The 14,740-nt window shown below is 41.1% G+C and overlaps 2 protein-coding genes across 2 annotated transcripts in view; one reads left to right on the forward strand and one right to left on the reverse strand.

Moving 5' to 3' along the window:
- Positions 1-79: 79 nt before the first annotated feature.
- rdh1 (retinol dehydrogenase 1) lies at positions 80-5,989 on the forward strand. The gene is made up of 6 exons (XM_019255265.2): positions 80-294; positions 1,955-1,990; positions 2,107-2,437; positions 3,920-4,178; positions 4,887-5,050; positions 5,142-5,989. The coding sequence occupies exons 1-6, from the start codon at positions 292-294 to the stop codon at positions 5,354-5,356; spliced, it is 1,008 nt and encodes a 335-aa protein (XP_019110810.2). The 5' UTR covers positions 80-291; the 3' UTR covers positions 5,357-5,989.
- The window catches only part of lrp2a (low density lipoprotein receptor-related protein 2a), a 44,863-nt gene continuing 36,036 nt past the window's right edge, over positions 5,914-14,740 (reverse strand). Inside the window, exons 62-83 of the mRNA XM_027290913.1 lie at positions 14,033-14,152; positions 13,168-13,284; positions 12,731-12,847; positions 12,458-12,595; positions 12,204-12,326; positions 11,981-12,109; positions 11,474-11,605; positions 11,231-11,362; positions 10,993-11,136; positions 10,328-10,493; positions 10,108-10,236; positions 9,789-10,012; positions 9,510-9,689; positions 8,770-8,889; positions 8,493-8,583; positions 8,298-8,365; positions 7,793-7,910; positions 7,574-7,694; positions 7,294-7,404; positions 6,864-6,980; positions 6,710-6,781; positions 5,914-6,623 (exon numbers count right to left, since the gene is read on the reverse strand). Coding sequence (XP_027146714.1) covers positions 6,453-6,623; positions 6,710-6,781; positions 6,864-6,980; positions 7,294-7,404; positions 7,574-7,694; positions 7,793-7,910; positions 8,298-8,365; positions 8,493-8,583; positions 8,770-8,889; positions 9,510-9,689; positions 9,789-10,012; positions 10,108-10,236; positions 10,328-10,493; positions 10,993-11,136; positions 11,231-11,362; positions 11,474-11,605; positions 11,981-12,109; positions 12,204-12,326; positions 12,458-12,595; positions 12,731-12,847; positions 13,168-13,284; positions 14,033-14,152 — 2,840 coding nt within the window. The 3' untranslated portion in view covers positions 5,914-6,452. The remainder of the gene's footprint in view (positions 6,624-6,709; positions 6,782-6,863; positions 6,981-7,293; positions 7,405-7,573; positions 7,695-7,792; positions 7,911-8,297; positions 8,366-8,492; positions 8,584-8,769; positions 8,890-9,509; positions 9,690-9,788; positions 10,013-10,107; positions 10,237-10,327; positions 10,494-10,992; positions 11,137-11,230; positions 11,363-11,473; positions 11,606-11,980; positions 12,110-12,203; positions 12,327-12,457; positions 12,596-12,730; positions 12,848-13,167; positions 13,285-14,032; positions 14,153-14,740) is intronic.

Below are 14,740 nucleotides of genomic sequence, written 5' to 3' on the forward strand. Positions count from 1 at the left end.
TTTGTCTTTTCATTATTTGTTTGAGGTGCAAACACAGAGTTTGGGCTCAGATGTTGAGTTCTCATAGTGGATTTAAGGTGAAAGAGGAATGGTTTTACCTGAAACATGGGTCATGTTATCTGGTGAAGTCTATTGTGCAACACCATGCTAGTGAAACATTTAGCCCTGCTGTCATATCCACTATGGACTTTGATTCTGTAGACAAACACAATCAGAAAGGATCGTCACTGCATTCAGTTTACTCATATTCTCTGTTGAGGAAGACGCATCTTCATCTAAACAACTGCAGCCATGGTATGTTTGCAGTTTTATTATTATTATTATTATACATTTAATATTGTTTTATCAGTGACAGTTGGCGTCTGAATATTTGCATCATTATGTCGATTTATTTGATATTAATATTAAGGGACTTGAAGGAATAAGAGTGTTTGTTTGTTTTTTTGTACAAACCAGTTTAATGAGCTCTGACGCCATCTAGTGGTTGAAATTAAAAGTTCACTCAACTATAACAAATAAATGAAATAAAATAAAAGATTTTGTGAATCTGGTTTAGTTCATGGTCATAAAATCTGATTTTAAATTATTTGAGAGCTGCAAACAAAATTCAGTTACTCTCGGACTCTGTGTGTGTGTGTGTATTTAAAAGTTGCAACAACACAATACAAAGATTCTAAACTCCTGAAAGAGTACATAAATATTTGTAGATGTACTTAAAGTATCAAAAGTAAAAGTCATAATTCATGATAAGACTTACAGTATGTGCACGACTCAATGCCACTCTTGTTATTTTTCTTGTTATTTTAGTGGACTGGACCCATTATTTGACCACATGTAGCCACATTTGTTAGATTATTATTATTATTCCATATGTTATTGTATAAAGGATTCACATTTATTCGATGGACTGGACTCTAAAATGGCTCTATTACAGGAATAAACACCGATCAGCTGTTGTGACCACTGACCGGTAACACTGATTATCTTGTTGTCATGGCACCTGTCAATGGATGAGATATATTATACAGCAAGTGAACATCTTGTCCTCAAAGTTGATGTTAGAAGCAGGAACAATGGGCAAGCATAAGGTTTGATTGACTTCGTCACTTTGGGACAGCAAGACAACTGGGTCAGAGCATTTAAAAAATGCAGCTACAACAGGGTCATGGACAGCCAAGGCTCAGTAATGCCTGTGGGGAGCGAAGGCTGACCCATGTGGTCTGATCTGACCTACCTAAGCATTGTTGCAGATCATGTACACCTTACCTGGAAATGCTATTCTCTGATGGCAAAATGCGACCTGCCACGAGACAAATCTGGTTCATGAATGGTTTGAATTGACCTCCAGAGTCCCCAGATTGGACGAACAACTCTGAACCTTAAGGACTTAAAGGATCTGCTGCTTACGTCTTAGTGCCATATACCACAGCACACCTTAAGAGGTCCAGTGGAGTCCAGGGCTGTTTTGGCGGCAAAGGGGGACCTACACAGTATTATTATTATTAGACAGGTGGTCCTAATGTTATGGCTAAAACAGATAAACAAACCCTGCTTTCAGTTAAAATATTGCAGGTATAATAGTGTGCAAAAAGGCCTTTTCAAATGTTTTTTACACTAGGAAGAGCCGAGGGTGATGTGAAGAGCTAGCAGTGCAGTGGTCGCACCACTAGATGCAATCCTTTAAAGTCTTTAACGTTTCAGCTGATGGTCTGTGTTAGTCGTGTGTATCTACAGGTAAATTTAGAATGAATCCCAGTATCACAAACCAGCAGGCACATACTGAATATGGGACCTTTGAGGATCTGTGTGGAAAGCAGGTTCACCCTTATTTACTGCTGCTTACTCTCAGTAAAGATGAGGGTTAATGAGGATGGCGTGGACACGAAAGGTGTTGGTTATAATAATGTTGTTATATTTCATGCATTTCCATTTCTTGGGATCTTTTTCCACTCAGGTGTCAACTGACAATCTGACATCATATTTATTAGAGGTAAGTTGGTTTCTTTATTTTCACCATTTGTATCCTTTAAGGAGAATATATGTGGAATATTTAGAAGAAGAAAGAAGCATATTTCTCCCCTGAAATCTCTGGACTGTGTCTTTTAGGTAGCCCTGTCACACATGGTCTTAACCTTCACTTTACTTCTGGCTGCTCACGCTGCCATCCACTGGTACATCAGAGATTCCTACAAGGTGGATGCCTTCAACAAGAAGCATGTGTTCATCACGGGCTGTGACAGCGGCTTTGGGAATCTGCTCGCCAGACAGTTGGATGGGAAAGGTTTCCATGTCATAGCTGCATGTCTCACAGAGAAAGGTGCGGCAGATCTGAAAGCAACGGCCTCCCCCAGACTGAAGACCCTCCTGCTGAATGTTACGGACAGCTCGAGCATTAGGAGGGCGGTGCAGTTTGTGAGCAAAGAGGTCGGGGAGCGAGGTGAGCTGGGCGGATGACAGGGGGTACACATTGATAGGGTGCCAGTTAGAGTGAGGCACTGGAAGAGATAAAGGCAACCTGGACCATCCCATCGTCAACTCATCATCCTCCTACTCATGTGTTTAACACATTTTTTAAAGAGGGGGGAGAACATGCTTACCTCATGTGCTGTATTTCTAAAGTCAGAAACTCAGGGAACCGTCTTCAAACATAAATATGAACTTCAAGTTGATAAAAACACTCTTGGATTTAGAGATCATGCCTGTACATTTCTGCGTTGAGCAGTGGACATAACTCAAAGTATGTAGCCTAGTTTCCATAGTACTGTATGATATTTACCCATTTCAACAATGATTAGATAAATGCCTTTCCATCATCATAATCTCAAGCAGACATATGTTTTTATAAATGTCTCATGCAGTATGAGATTTGTTAGTTTGATCCCTCATTTATTATTTAGAATTATGAGACAATGATACATTTACATTTTTATAGACTTTGTGCTGGTGCCAGTGAAGCAAAATAAAGAAACATGATAACAGAATAGGTCACTCTGCAACAAAAAGCACAAAACACTGTACTAATCACGTCACAATACAATCATATTGCACATTAAATTAAACAGGAGAAACTCTGCAACAAGCACATATAAGTCTGAGACTGTGCCGATTTTTAACAGTTACCATCAGTGTCACTCTCTTACAAAAACTCAGTAAACCAGCAGCCAATTATTATTCAAATAGATCTTGTAGTTGCAGAGATATCCTCTTTTTATTCATTTTGGGTATGATATTTTTGAGCAGAGGCTGAGCTTCAAAGGTTACAGTGAAAAATGTGCCATAGAAACAAATTTAAATGCATATAAACTTAATTTATGATTTTAGTCATGTACAGTTTCACAGCCCGGCTCAAAGACAGCAACAAGAAAGGAGACAACATGAGGTGGTAGTGAAGTGAATAGATTTATTTACAAAACACATATCAGAAAAACATGTAGCAGCCAGTAAGTCAGTGGTGTAAAGTGTGTATGGATGAAGAAAACTCATCCATACACACTTACATGCCAGAGCCTGAAAGTTGAGACTGAGTCAGAGAGAGCAGGAATGAGTCGGAGCAGGGAGCGTCTGCAGGGTTATGCAGGCATTCAGAGGGCGTCGCACACCTGCCCAGGTGTGGATCACATAGCTGATGATGGTGAGCAACAGGGACGCCTAGTGGACAGGTGGAGGGGATGCTTTATTTGTCATACGTGACAGAATATGGTGAATCACTTGAATAAAACCAGAATTTAATGAAGCTGTACGTGATTTTTCACTGAAAAGGATTGGCATGTTTATCAATTAGCTGCAGGTCTGATGTAAATACAAAGATACAACAAGAAAAAAATATTCTAGTTGATCAAGCATTGTCCTTTAGATTTTTGTGCCAAAGTAAAGAAGTTGATATCAGCTGATAATCATGTTCTCTCTCTCTCCTCTGCAGGTCTCTGGGGTCTGGTGAATAATGCTGGCAGGTCCACACCGATCGGCCCACCAGAATGGATGCAGTTTGAGGATTTCGCAAAGGTTTTGGATGTGAATCTGATAGGAGTTATTGATGTGACCCTCCAGTTTCTACCACTGCTGAAAAAGGCCCAGGGCAGGGTGGTTAACGTGGCCAGTATACTGGGCAGACTGACTCTCACCGGTGGAGGATACTGCCCGTCCAAGTATGGAGTGGAAGCCTTCTCCGACTCCCTCAGGTAAGAGAAGGACAACAGATTTATCACACATTTATCAAACCACAGAAAGCAGGTTAACACCAACATTACTGCAGAAATCTGTCACAAAAAGCCCAAAACTTCCATCCTGACTGAAGCTTAAACTCACTGTGTAAAGTGCTGAGAGTCCAGTAAGATGACCTACGGATGTACAAGTGGCAAAAAATCACCAGATTTGGGTTTTTAAGAGTGACTGCCAAACACACAAATAATAGTAAATATTAGAGCTGATCTGTGTTGGCATTAATGCAAAGCTTATCATCCTGCCTACTGCTGGACCACATTCACAAGCTCCCCTTCATTGATGGTAGAAGCAACCGAAGATGATCTGGAGGTCAATGAACATCTTTTTTTGTTTGTTTTAGACACAATGTAGCTCACCAAGCTCACCTTGTAGAGTCTGCACCCATTGTACAAAGGCTCAGTCTTTAACACAGCAGCCCAGGTTCGACTCTAACCTGTGGTCTTTTTGCCGCATGTCTGCATTTTTGCTGCAATAATTGTAGTGTGGAGTAAAAAGTACAATATTTCTCTATGAAATTTAGTGAAGTACAAAGTATCATAAAATGGAAATACTCAAGTTCAAGATGTTCAAAAATTGAGTAAAAGTATTTAGTTACTTTCCATTCAAAAATCTCAAAATAAAGCTGAATCAAAGAAATAGAATGATCTGCTTCTTCTGCTTCTCAGGAGGGACATGCAACACTTTGGCATCAAAGTGAGCATTATTGAGCCTGGTTTCTTCAAGACGGCCGTTACCCAGATCGATCTTATTAATGCTGACCTGAAGAGGCTTTGGACTCGCCTCCCTCAAGATATCAAAGACTCCTATGGACCTACATACTTTGATGACTGTGAGTGGAAATACACCATGTTCTTTAATAACAAATCAAATAAATTACTCTAAATGACAAATTTATTTTGTTTGTTTTTTCCCACCATCAGATCTGAAATCTCAAGACTTCTCCATGAACATCTTGTGTAGCCCAGATATCTCTAAGGTGACCAGGTGTATGGAGCACGCGCTGACAGCTCGTTTCCCACGCACGCGTTATAGTGCCGGATGGGATGCCAAGTTTTTTTGGATTCCTCTGTCTTACCTTCCTTCATTTGTGTTGGACTTTGTTGTCCGTTCGCTTCTTCCCCTACCGAAGGCTTAAAGAAACTAAACCTCTCCTTTGGTGTGAGCACTGTTTGTGTATGTGTGTGTGTGTGTGTGCATGGCAACTAAAAGTGATAAAAGAAATATTGTGGAAAAAAAGATTTAAAAAAAATAATGTTTCAAGACTGTGTTACAAAATAGGAAATTTATTCATTCACGTCTCAGCAGCATGTTGTGGATGATCACAGATAAGTGTTTTTTTTATTTGTCCTCATTATGATGCAAAATAAATCATTTCTGTAAAGAATTTATTCACCGTGTTTATAAAACGTCTGCATCCTCAGGTCACGTGTTGCTCTTCAACGATAATCAACTACATGAATTCATTTCCGTGCAACAAACAGGGGCACGTTCAAGTATTGTTTCAAACAATTTTGGCCATCGTTCCAATATTATTACTTAAAAAAAAAAAAAGATCATGATTCATAAAGTCAGGGAACATTAGTTTGATTGAGTACAATGAGTATGCTTTGTGCACATTTCAACATCTTGCATCTGTTTATCCTGGAAAATGAAAATCATAAGTTAAAATCCAATTATTCTCGCTTTTATTTAGTTTCCCGCCCTGAAATGAGGTATATAAACATGAAAGATGAATAATACATCTTCAGTTTTGTTCAGTGGCAAACAACAAAAAAAAAAAACTCAACACATTTCTCTGATAACCTTCGATCATATAAGTACTGTACATTCAGAATGCAGCTCACTTCTTCTGTGTGTTATTGTGTTTATGTTGAATTATTCATAGGATCTATTTCAAAGATATTTTCAGACAAAATCTTCCTGTTCAAATTTACAAATATACAACTTATTTATTAACATTTCTATCAGCAGCTTCAGTGCAAAGATATACATATAGTACATCAGAATAAAGAAAACATTAACACAAGAATTGGCATAAGAAATGTCAGAAGGCATAGTCAACAGCAGACTTCTTTCCTCATTCTATAGAAATGTGTTTCTCTCTCCTAAAACAATTTTGAGTTTTGTACACAGGCTGCATAAAAAAATAAATTCTGTGCAAAGTGTGTTTCTTTTTTTTTCTTCTTCTTCTTCTTTTTTTTTTTTTTCAATTCCCGTCTGCGAGAGAGGGGTTATACGTCGCTGTCCTCTTTCACGAGGTTGGCTGTGTCTTTAAAACTGTCCTCGGTTGGCGAAAAGGTGCTCGGACGATCCCTCTTCTGAGGTTTGGCTGGGGGGACAAACGGAGACGGCTCAGGGGCAGAAGAGCCCCCGCTGCTTCCTGCAGGCTTTTCATCCTTCATCTGTAAAAAATAATGCAGAGGGTAAACAACCTGAAAGAATACTCTCTGTATGGTAACTAACTTAAAAAAACAAACACCAAGCTTACCTCTGAATATGAAGGGTTTTCAAATGTGGTGCTTGGCATTAATTTTCGCTTGAACAGGCTCCACTTTGACTCCTGCAAACAAACACAAACCGTGAGGCGGCGTCACACTCACAATGTGGTTTTTCTGCGGACGTACTGCACACGGGAGACTCACCTGCACAGGTTTGGCGCTGACAGATGTCGTGTTCACAACGGCCACACTCTGATCTCCACGAAACACCGGGTTCACAAAGTTGTTCTCCAGCTGTTCGCCGCTCACGTTAACAGTCACCTGGTAAAGAAGAGCGATGTCATGTTAGTCTCATTATCATTATTTTTCTCATTTGTGGCATGACAAAAGAAAAGTTCATACTGTACACTTCTGAGATGCACTTCTCACAGACAGTCTAAATAAACATGTGATTACAGTTAAATTAAAGTACATTTGTGAATTCTGTCCATGATTTTTAAGGTTATGATGTTAAACCTGTACAGTCTGTGGTTTGTCTTTCTGCAAGTCTTCATGTTAAATGTGGTTTTAATGTGTGATGGGCCATTTAAATTCTGTGACATGAAAACAAAACAAATCATTCATGTGTGAGCACCTGCGTGGCATGAATGACCGCAGGATCACCGGACACTCCAGGAGCAGTGGCGTATAACGGGTTCTCAAATGTGATTGGCTGCCTCCCAGCTTCCATGGCAAAATGATCGTCCTGTGGGAAAATTATGTTGATTAGATTGTTTTTTACATTCATTAAAAGGAACGCTATTGTTTCCCTACTGATGCTGATACAAGCAGTTCTATAAGGAAGACTTTGTGAGTCTAAAGTGCCGATACTAAAAAAAATATTAACCGCTAATGAGCGTCTCTGCAGGACTCACCATCTGCATGGCTGTGTCAATAAATGACACTCCAATGTGTGATGGTCCAAGGTCAACATTATCACCCGAGCGAAACGTCACCCCGTTGCCCGTGTCACCGGACTTCACCAGGCTGCTGAGGCTGAGGACAAAAACAAAACACTCCTGTTTGAACTCTGATCTGAAACTTTGGTCCAGTTTTCATTGACGAGCACGTGCAGTCACAGAGAGCCGAGATACCTGGGTAGTTTGGGCATGGAGGGGATGAAAGATCCCGTTCGTTTGTAGTTGAGGAAAACTCCAACAACCAACGCTCCAGTTATGATGATGATAATGACTGCCAGTAGAACGGCCACAGCTGAAGAAAAGGCAGACATATTTAGTTGTATGCATATCGGGACCTTGCGATGAGATGCTGATCTTAAACATTCCTACTGTGAGAACTTTTTGCTGACTAGTTAAATTAATGCACATCTCAGTTAATGACCCATTTAGTTTGCTACACCATTAGAGAAGTTAATGAGTGATCAATTCACGTATTATTTGGCTGTTTATTAAGGAAGTTTTAGCCAGAAAACATCAACAATTGCTGAGCCAGACTGCTTTCTAAGCTGTTTGGTTGGTCACGTTTGGCCTCGATCTGCTCAAGTGAATCCAATAGATCATGTCAAAAGACCTCGCTGCCACACGTTTGTGTGCATGAGACAAATACATGAAAGCTTTGAGAACAGATGAATTGCAGTACCCGTTCCTGCCGGTGCGCCCCTCGACTTCCCCATCTCACAATAGCTGCCCACGTAACCGTACGGACATCTGCAAGTCAAACATTTTTTTTACATGGGAAAACAACATCTTGGAGTGTACTTGAAAAAGGTGGAACACCACAAATATCAGGCATTACTGGATACGACTGATGGTGTACATCTACAACTAAACTCACTTGCACTTGGGCAGACCGCCTTCATCAGTGTAGCACGTTCCACCATTCATGCATCTGCATGCAAGAGGCATTGCGACAGGCGCCTCAATGGCTGCAGGAGCAAAAGCCAGGCGTACACAGAGTCAACAACGAGACGATATCACACCACAGTTTCACAAAACCACACAGGAGCAGCCAGGCACATGTGAAGAAGGGATTAACAGATGCAAAATGAGATGCAACACAAAAGCCAACACTTGAGAGTGAGGGCAGCAGATGCACTCAGGCTGCTGCGTACCTGCGTCACATTCATTGGAGTCAAACTGCACCGGAGACGACCCCTGTGGGCAGGCGCAGGTGTATCCACCAGGCCGCATGAGGCAGAGGTGGCTGCAGACGTTCTTACAAGGGTTGGGTACTGAAGAGGAGAGAGAGGAAAAACACTGTTAGATGTTGTTCAGAGCGAAAAAGGAAATAAACGATGTGAAGTGAAGATCACAGATCATCTTCACCCCTGAGCAGCTTCATCTTCATCAACACTAAACTTTATTTCTTTCTGTGAATTCAAATCACTGCTGTGATGTTCGTTCTTTAACAGGCTGTATATATAAGCTGCGTCTAGAAATAAATCTTTGATTTGATTGGTTTAAATTTTCATTCATCATTTTACAATCGCATTTCTTATTATTTAGGATTATTTTTTGGGGGCTTTTGAGTCTTTTGACAGGAAGGTAGCGATAGAGAAAGGGGGGATAATATGCAGCCAAGGGCAACAGATCAGAATTCAACTTTGGGCCAAAACAGCAAGACCTGAGCCTCTGTACATGGAGCACATGTGCTACCAGGTGAACCATCAGGTGAGCCATCAGGGTGCCCCAGTAAAAGAATACTTACTACCTTTCCTGAAGAAAAAGTAAAAATGGATGGATGGACTTGGTTTAGATTTAATTTGCCAACATCAGTTTATGAGATACATTAATTTTTTTGTTGTATTCTGAAACAGCATTGTACGAATCCCTCTTGAATGAATCTTCTGACCTGACTGGTTGTGCCGGTGCTCCTGGTAAATGCGGACTTGAGTCAGCCAGGGGTTGATGGTCAGAACTTTGACTTTGTTTCCTCTCCCAAACTTGTTCGTCCTCCACACTTCACCTTTCTCTTTTGTTGTCCAGTACACATGCCCCTCAAACACATCCAGACTGTATGGATGTCCAATGTCTGAAACAGAAAAAAATGCATTTTGAATGAAATACTTGATTTATTATAAAACTTCATATGTGTTTGTGTTTCTGCTGTCCTACATCTCAGTGTTCTGACCTCCTGATATGACGATCCTTCTGTCTGTGCCATCAGGCTTCATGGACTCAATGATGTTTTCTTTTGAATCACACCAGTAGATCCTATTTCCATTTAGATAGTCCAGAGCCAGACCAGTAGGCCAGCCCAGGTCCTCCTCCTTCACCAGCACCTCTCTGTGCTGACCGTCCATCCATGCTGATTCGATCTTGGGTTTCCTGCCCCAGTCCGTCCAGTACATCATTCTGTCGACAATCACAAAGACAAAATATTGTTTTTTATACTCTACAAAGAAATGAAGGATGGAGACATCTTATTTTCACACTCTATCGCTTCATACCCAAGTGATGGATTGACAACAATAGCAGCAGGCTGGTCGAGGTCTGTGTGGATCAGCCACTTCCTGTACCGTCCGTCTAGTTTGGCCACTTCAATCCGATTAGTGCCTGAATCTGTCCAGTAAATGTGCCTGTAAAAAAAGGTGATAAATATACACTGAGCAAGTGAACTATATCCACAGCAACCTCTGCAATGGTTAAGACGTAATGTTTGTGAATTACCCGCCAACCCAGTCCAAGGCGATGCCGTCAGGATTAGCGATGTATCTCAAGTTCAGATCCACGTCTTTTACTGGGTTGTTGCCGTAATCGTTAAATGTGGTCATGTAGGCACGTTTGATAGAGCCAAACTCAGATCCCCGACCCAGAACTGTCCAGTACACAATACCTACAGCACATCAGGGGATAAAGGTTACACAAAATGATAGATTTTTTATATGAAGTTTAATAACTAGGTTCAGGAACATGGTCCACGTCTCTCTTTTTTTCTCTTCTCTCTTTCATCCATACACAGGAACCATGGGGCTCTAAGACATAGAGCTACAGAGAGACGGTCCCCCACCCAGAGTCTCAACTCGCGGATTTCATCCAGTCTTCCCGATACCGGTCAACCTCCATCCACCAACGACCCTGTTCTCTCCTCCCTCCGACCTAGGTCCCTACATCGCCTCATCCCTTCATACCTTCGACAACTCTGACCCTCAGCGCTTCATACTTTTGACCCTCCAAACCTCCATACCTTCGACCCTCCATCACTTCTTCTCTCCTGTAAGTCATCCATTTCCACTTGCAATAAACCCATCTAAACTTTAATCTATTGCCGTGGTCTTTGTTAGTGAAATTCACTGCAGCAATAAAATGTTGACAGCAGAAGTCCTTGTCCTTACTGAGTCCTTGTCCCTCTGGATCCCACACGTAGTCCAAGGCTCGGATGTGCTCAGCGTTGTCTACATAGTCTGAGTACTGCTCAGAGGACAGGTTAAAACGACGGATGCGAACGTTGTCTGGTAGGAGCAGCACTGGTGGATTTCCTATAAAGAAATGTAGGCATGGTGAACACTATTAGCAAATAAAGAGGAACATTTGTAAAGAATTTCCTTCTACGTGTGAATGCTGAGCTCTTACCCTGGGCAGCACACTCTGTCCCATGCGGCTCACCAAAAGAAAGAAACCCTTCAGCGCAAAAACACTCGTAGCTGCCCTTTGTGTTCTTGCACTCCTGAGGACACGTGCCATACACCTCACACTCGTTCACGTCTGTTTCCAAAAGCAAAAGAAATAAAAAGAACAAACATGAATCAAGCGTTGTAAAATAATACTTCTGTGTCCGTATTTAGATGAATCAAGACTAACTGATTTGTCTTTTACCTTCACAGGTGTGTCTTTCTGTCATTCTGGGCTTGTAGCCAGGCCTGCACGAACAGAGCATGCCTCCCTCTGTCAGGTCGGTACAGTTGTGTTCACAGATGTTGTCACCACACGTGTGTCCACTGCCGTGGTCTAAGAGGAGCAAATACAAAAACACACTGGAGATAACTGCATACTACTTACAGTTAGTCCTGGTACCAATCTAGTATCAGTCAAGTGGAAGTCTTTAAGAAGAACCAGAGGTTTAATCCACCATAAGATATATTATTACTTCTTATAATCTGACTAAAATAACTCAGAAGAATACATTTTTATGATATCTTGTCTCCAAAATTCAACATATTTCCATCCAAAGTATTGGAAACCAGTTATGATTTTATTTTTTAAATTTAAAATCTAATTTTGTACTCCTGCTGATACATTGTGCAGTAATGACTAATTTCTAAAACTTTATTTGATTTTAAAATGTTTAGCAATTACTAATGTGTTCTTTGTTAATGTACTCACGGCAGCCAAGCTCATCCGACTGGTCTCCACAGTCATCAAAATCATCACAGGCGTACTGTAGAGGGATGCACTGTCCGTTACTGCATTTGTACTCGTCATCTGTGCAGGGTCCATGAGTCGGGCTTTGGCCTTGATGGAGAGAAACACATCAACTCAAGAGATCCCGTAGATACATACATGTAGTTATGTTTAATAAAGAAACAGCTGCAAACTATCTACTCACAGTTTTCCTGCCTCTCATCAGAGCCATCACCACAGTCATCAACAGAGTTGCATAGCTCATGGCTGTAGATGCAGCGGTTGTTGTCACAGCGGAAACGGAAAGGAGTCTCACACTGGATTTCCACTGTGGATGAACAAAAACAGCAGATCCACTCACAAATACTGATCAAATACTAAGTTTGATGTTATTCTGAGCAGTACAACCTGACAGAAATCTAATATACTTTAGTTTTGTGTGTGTGTTAGACTTCTTACAGCAGAGGTGGAGCTCTTCGTCTGAGTTATCTCCACAGTCGTTGTCGCCGTCACATTTCCAATGAGGCTGGACGCACACGTGGTTCTTGCACTCAAACAGGAAGGGAGGGCAGTATGTGCCGTTGGGAAAGCGGGTCGCTGAAAGTCGGAAGAGTTCTGTCAAACTCAAGTTTGCAAACAAATACGATAAAAAGGAACACATGCATGCTGTATTCGTTGCTTAAAGACAACAATAATCGTCACAGGGAAAACTATTAAGTGTGGGACACTCACGACAAGATGTCTCATCTGTATAGTCCAGACAGTCAGCATTGCCATCACATTTGAAGCGCTCAGCGATACAATGTCCACTGCCGCACTGGAAGTAACCGGGATGACAAGTCCGCAGCTCTGCAACAACAACCAAACCAGCACGAAATGTAGCATTACCTCACATAAAAGTATACAACTTATATAGCAAGTTGAATAAAAGACTCTCACAGGACCCTACATGGAAAAACACACACACTAATTTAATTTCTTGCATCTTATCTATAAGAACTTCTATTTATGTGATGTTCAGTGAGCGTAGCAGAGTGAATAAACTATTTTTAAACATTATTGGTGGTCCTGTCTGTCCATGCTTCAAATCGTGAAGTTTTATTGCTTCTTTGTTTAGTGCAGCCCTCCGTTACTCACAAACAGCCAGCAAACAAAGAGCCTCCACTTACCACAGTCCCTTTCATCTGAGTTGTCCTCACAGTCGTTGTCATGGTCACAGACCCAACGGTCAGGAATGCAGCGCAGATTATCACAACGAAACTCGCTCTCCGTGCACGCGCGTGGAGCTGAGGGGAAACATGAAAACAGAAATTAAAAGGCGTGGAATCAAGCGTTTTATTTTTTGTTTTTACTCAATTTCCAGACAGACGAATACACATTAATCAGAGGGATGTCAGAAGCTCTTATGTATCTTGAACTGATACATTTCTCAAACCTGTCAAAGGTTTTTAAATGCTTCCTCCGTATTATGACATAAAACACCCACGCTATCACAAGCAGCATGAACAGCCGTTACTCTGCAGTGAGCTCATGAGTTCACCAGAGTCAAACTCTCCTGGCATCAGCAGCATAGCAAGTAGGGGAGCGGTACCACCATGATTTAACCCCAGTCACTATTTCTCTGTTGAGGAGCTGCATTATCGCTATTAACTGGCATGTTCTCAGACATGTCTAAACTCTCCAGGGCAAAGGGTGACAGACTCCTTCACTCCCTCTTTCTGACACACTAAGGACAGCCTGTTTCTCTAGCAGCTGATAAGACTACCTCTCTCAGCGCTCTGCTGTCGGCAGAAGTGTTGAGCCTCTTACAAAACCTCCCTGCTGTCTGATAAAATGATAGCCGGACTATTCTTTGACATCAACACTCCTTTTTCATTCGGACAATTTACAGGAGCTATGCTAAAATCCCACAGTAAACCTGATATCATGACAATGTACCCAGATTTTCAATGCTCATGCTCTCATCAGTACTCAAACTAAAGCCCTCAAACACCGAGTGATATGACTTTATCTGTTACAGTGAACAGCACGCACTGCAGCTGCGCTCATCAGAGTTGTCCCCGCAGTCGTCGTCCCCGTCACACCTCCACCTCAGCGGGATGCACCGGTGGTTGTCACAGCGGAAATCTCCGTTAGGATCACAGGTCAGTTCATCTGGGAAAAGAGCAGATATGTGAATGTCCTGCACAAGGTCCTTGTTTTTAATCATTATGTTTGACGTACAGTCTGTTCAAAGTGTCTTTTCTACCTTTTCTGCCTTATAATAATCATTTCTTTCAACTTAGGCACTTTGAGGTTTGGACTGCATGTGATTAAGTTAGTCTTTCAGTACCTATTAATTTGTACTATATAGGCAAGTCAAGCTAAACTAAATAAAACACCCATCAAATGCAATCCTACCTTAGAGATTTTAATATATTACATTTTAATATTAAATATTTAATTAGTTAAATATGTTAAATATGTTAAATATCAAAATAATATCAAGTGTTGATTGAACTTTATGGTCACTTTAAAAGCTGTAGTTGCTTGTGGTGTTTCTGAATTATAGTGTGTGAAATGTGTTTCTAAAATTTCGTCACCCTGCCATCCTCACTTATAAATGACTGTAAGATCTGTAAGTATAACACAACACTGGTTAACAGTGCTGCATACTGCAAGCTCAAAAAAAAAGACTGTAAAGCTGAATCAACACCTCTCAAAAAGAGTTTCAACAAAAACTGATGATGCGCTGTTGTATTA

The sequence above is a fragment of the Larimichthys crocea genome, chromosome XVIII (genome assembly GCF_000972845.2).
Source record: "Larimichthys crocea isolate SSNF chromosome XVIII, L_crocea_2.0, whole genome shotgun sequence".
NCBI lineage: Eukaryota > Metazoa > Chordata > Actinopteri > Sciaenidae > Larimichthys > Larimichthys crocea.

Excerpts from the sequence above, each read along its gene's own strand:
- rdh1 (XM_019255265.2), top strand. Across the intron at positions 2,438-3,919 it reads CAAAGAGGTCGGGGAGCGAG|GTCTCTGGGGTCTGGTGAAT; the intron begins GTGAGCTGGGCG and ends TCTCCTCTGCAG. Across the intron at positions 5,051-5,141 it reads ACCTACATACTTTGATGACT|ATCTGAAATCTCAAGACTTC; the intron begins GTGAGTGGAAAT and ends TCCCACCATCAG.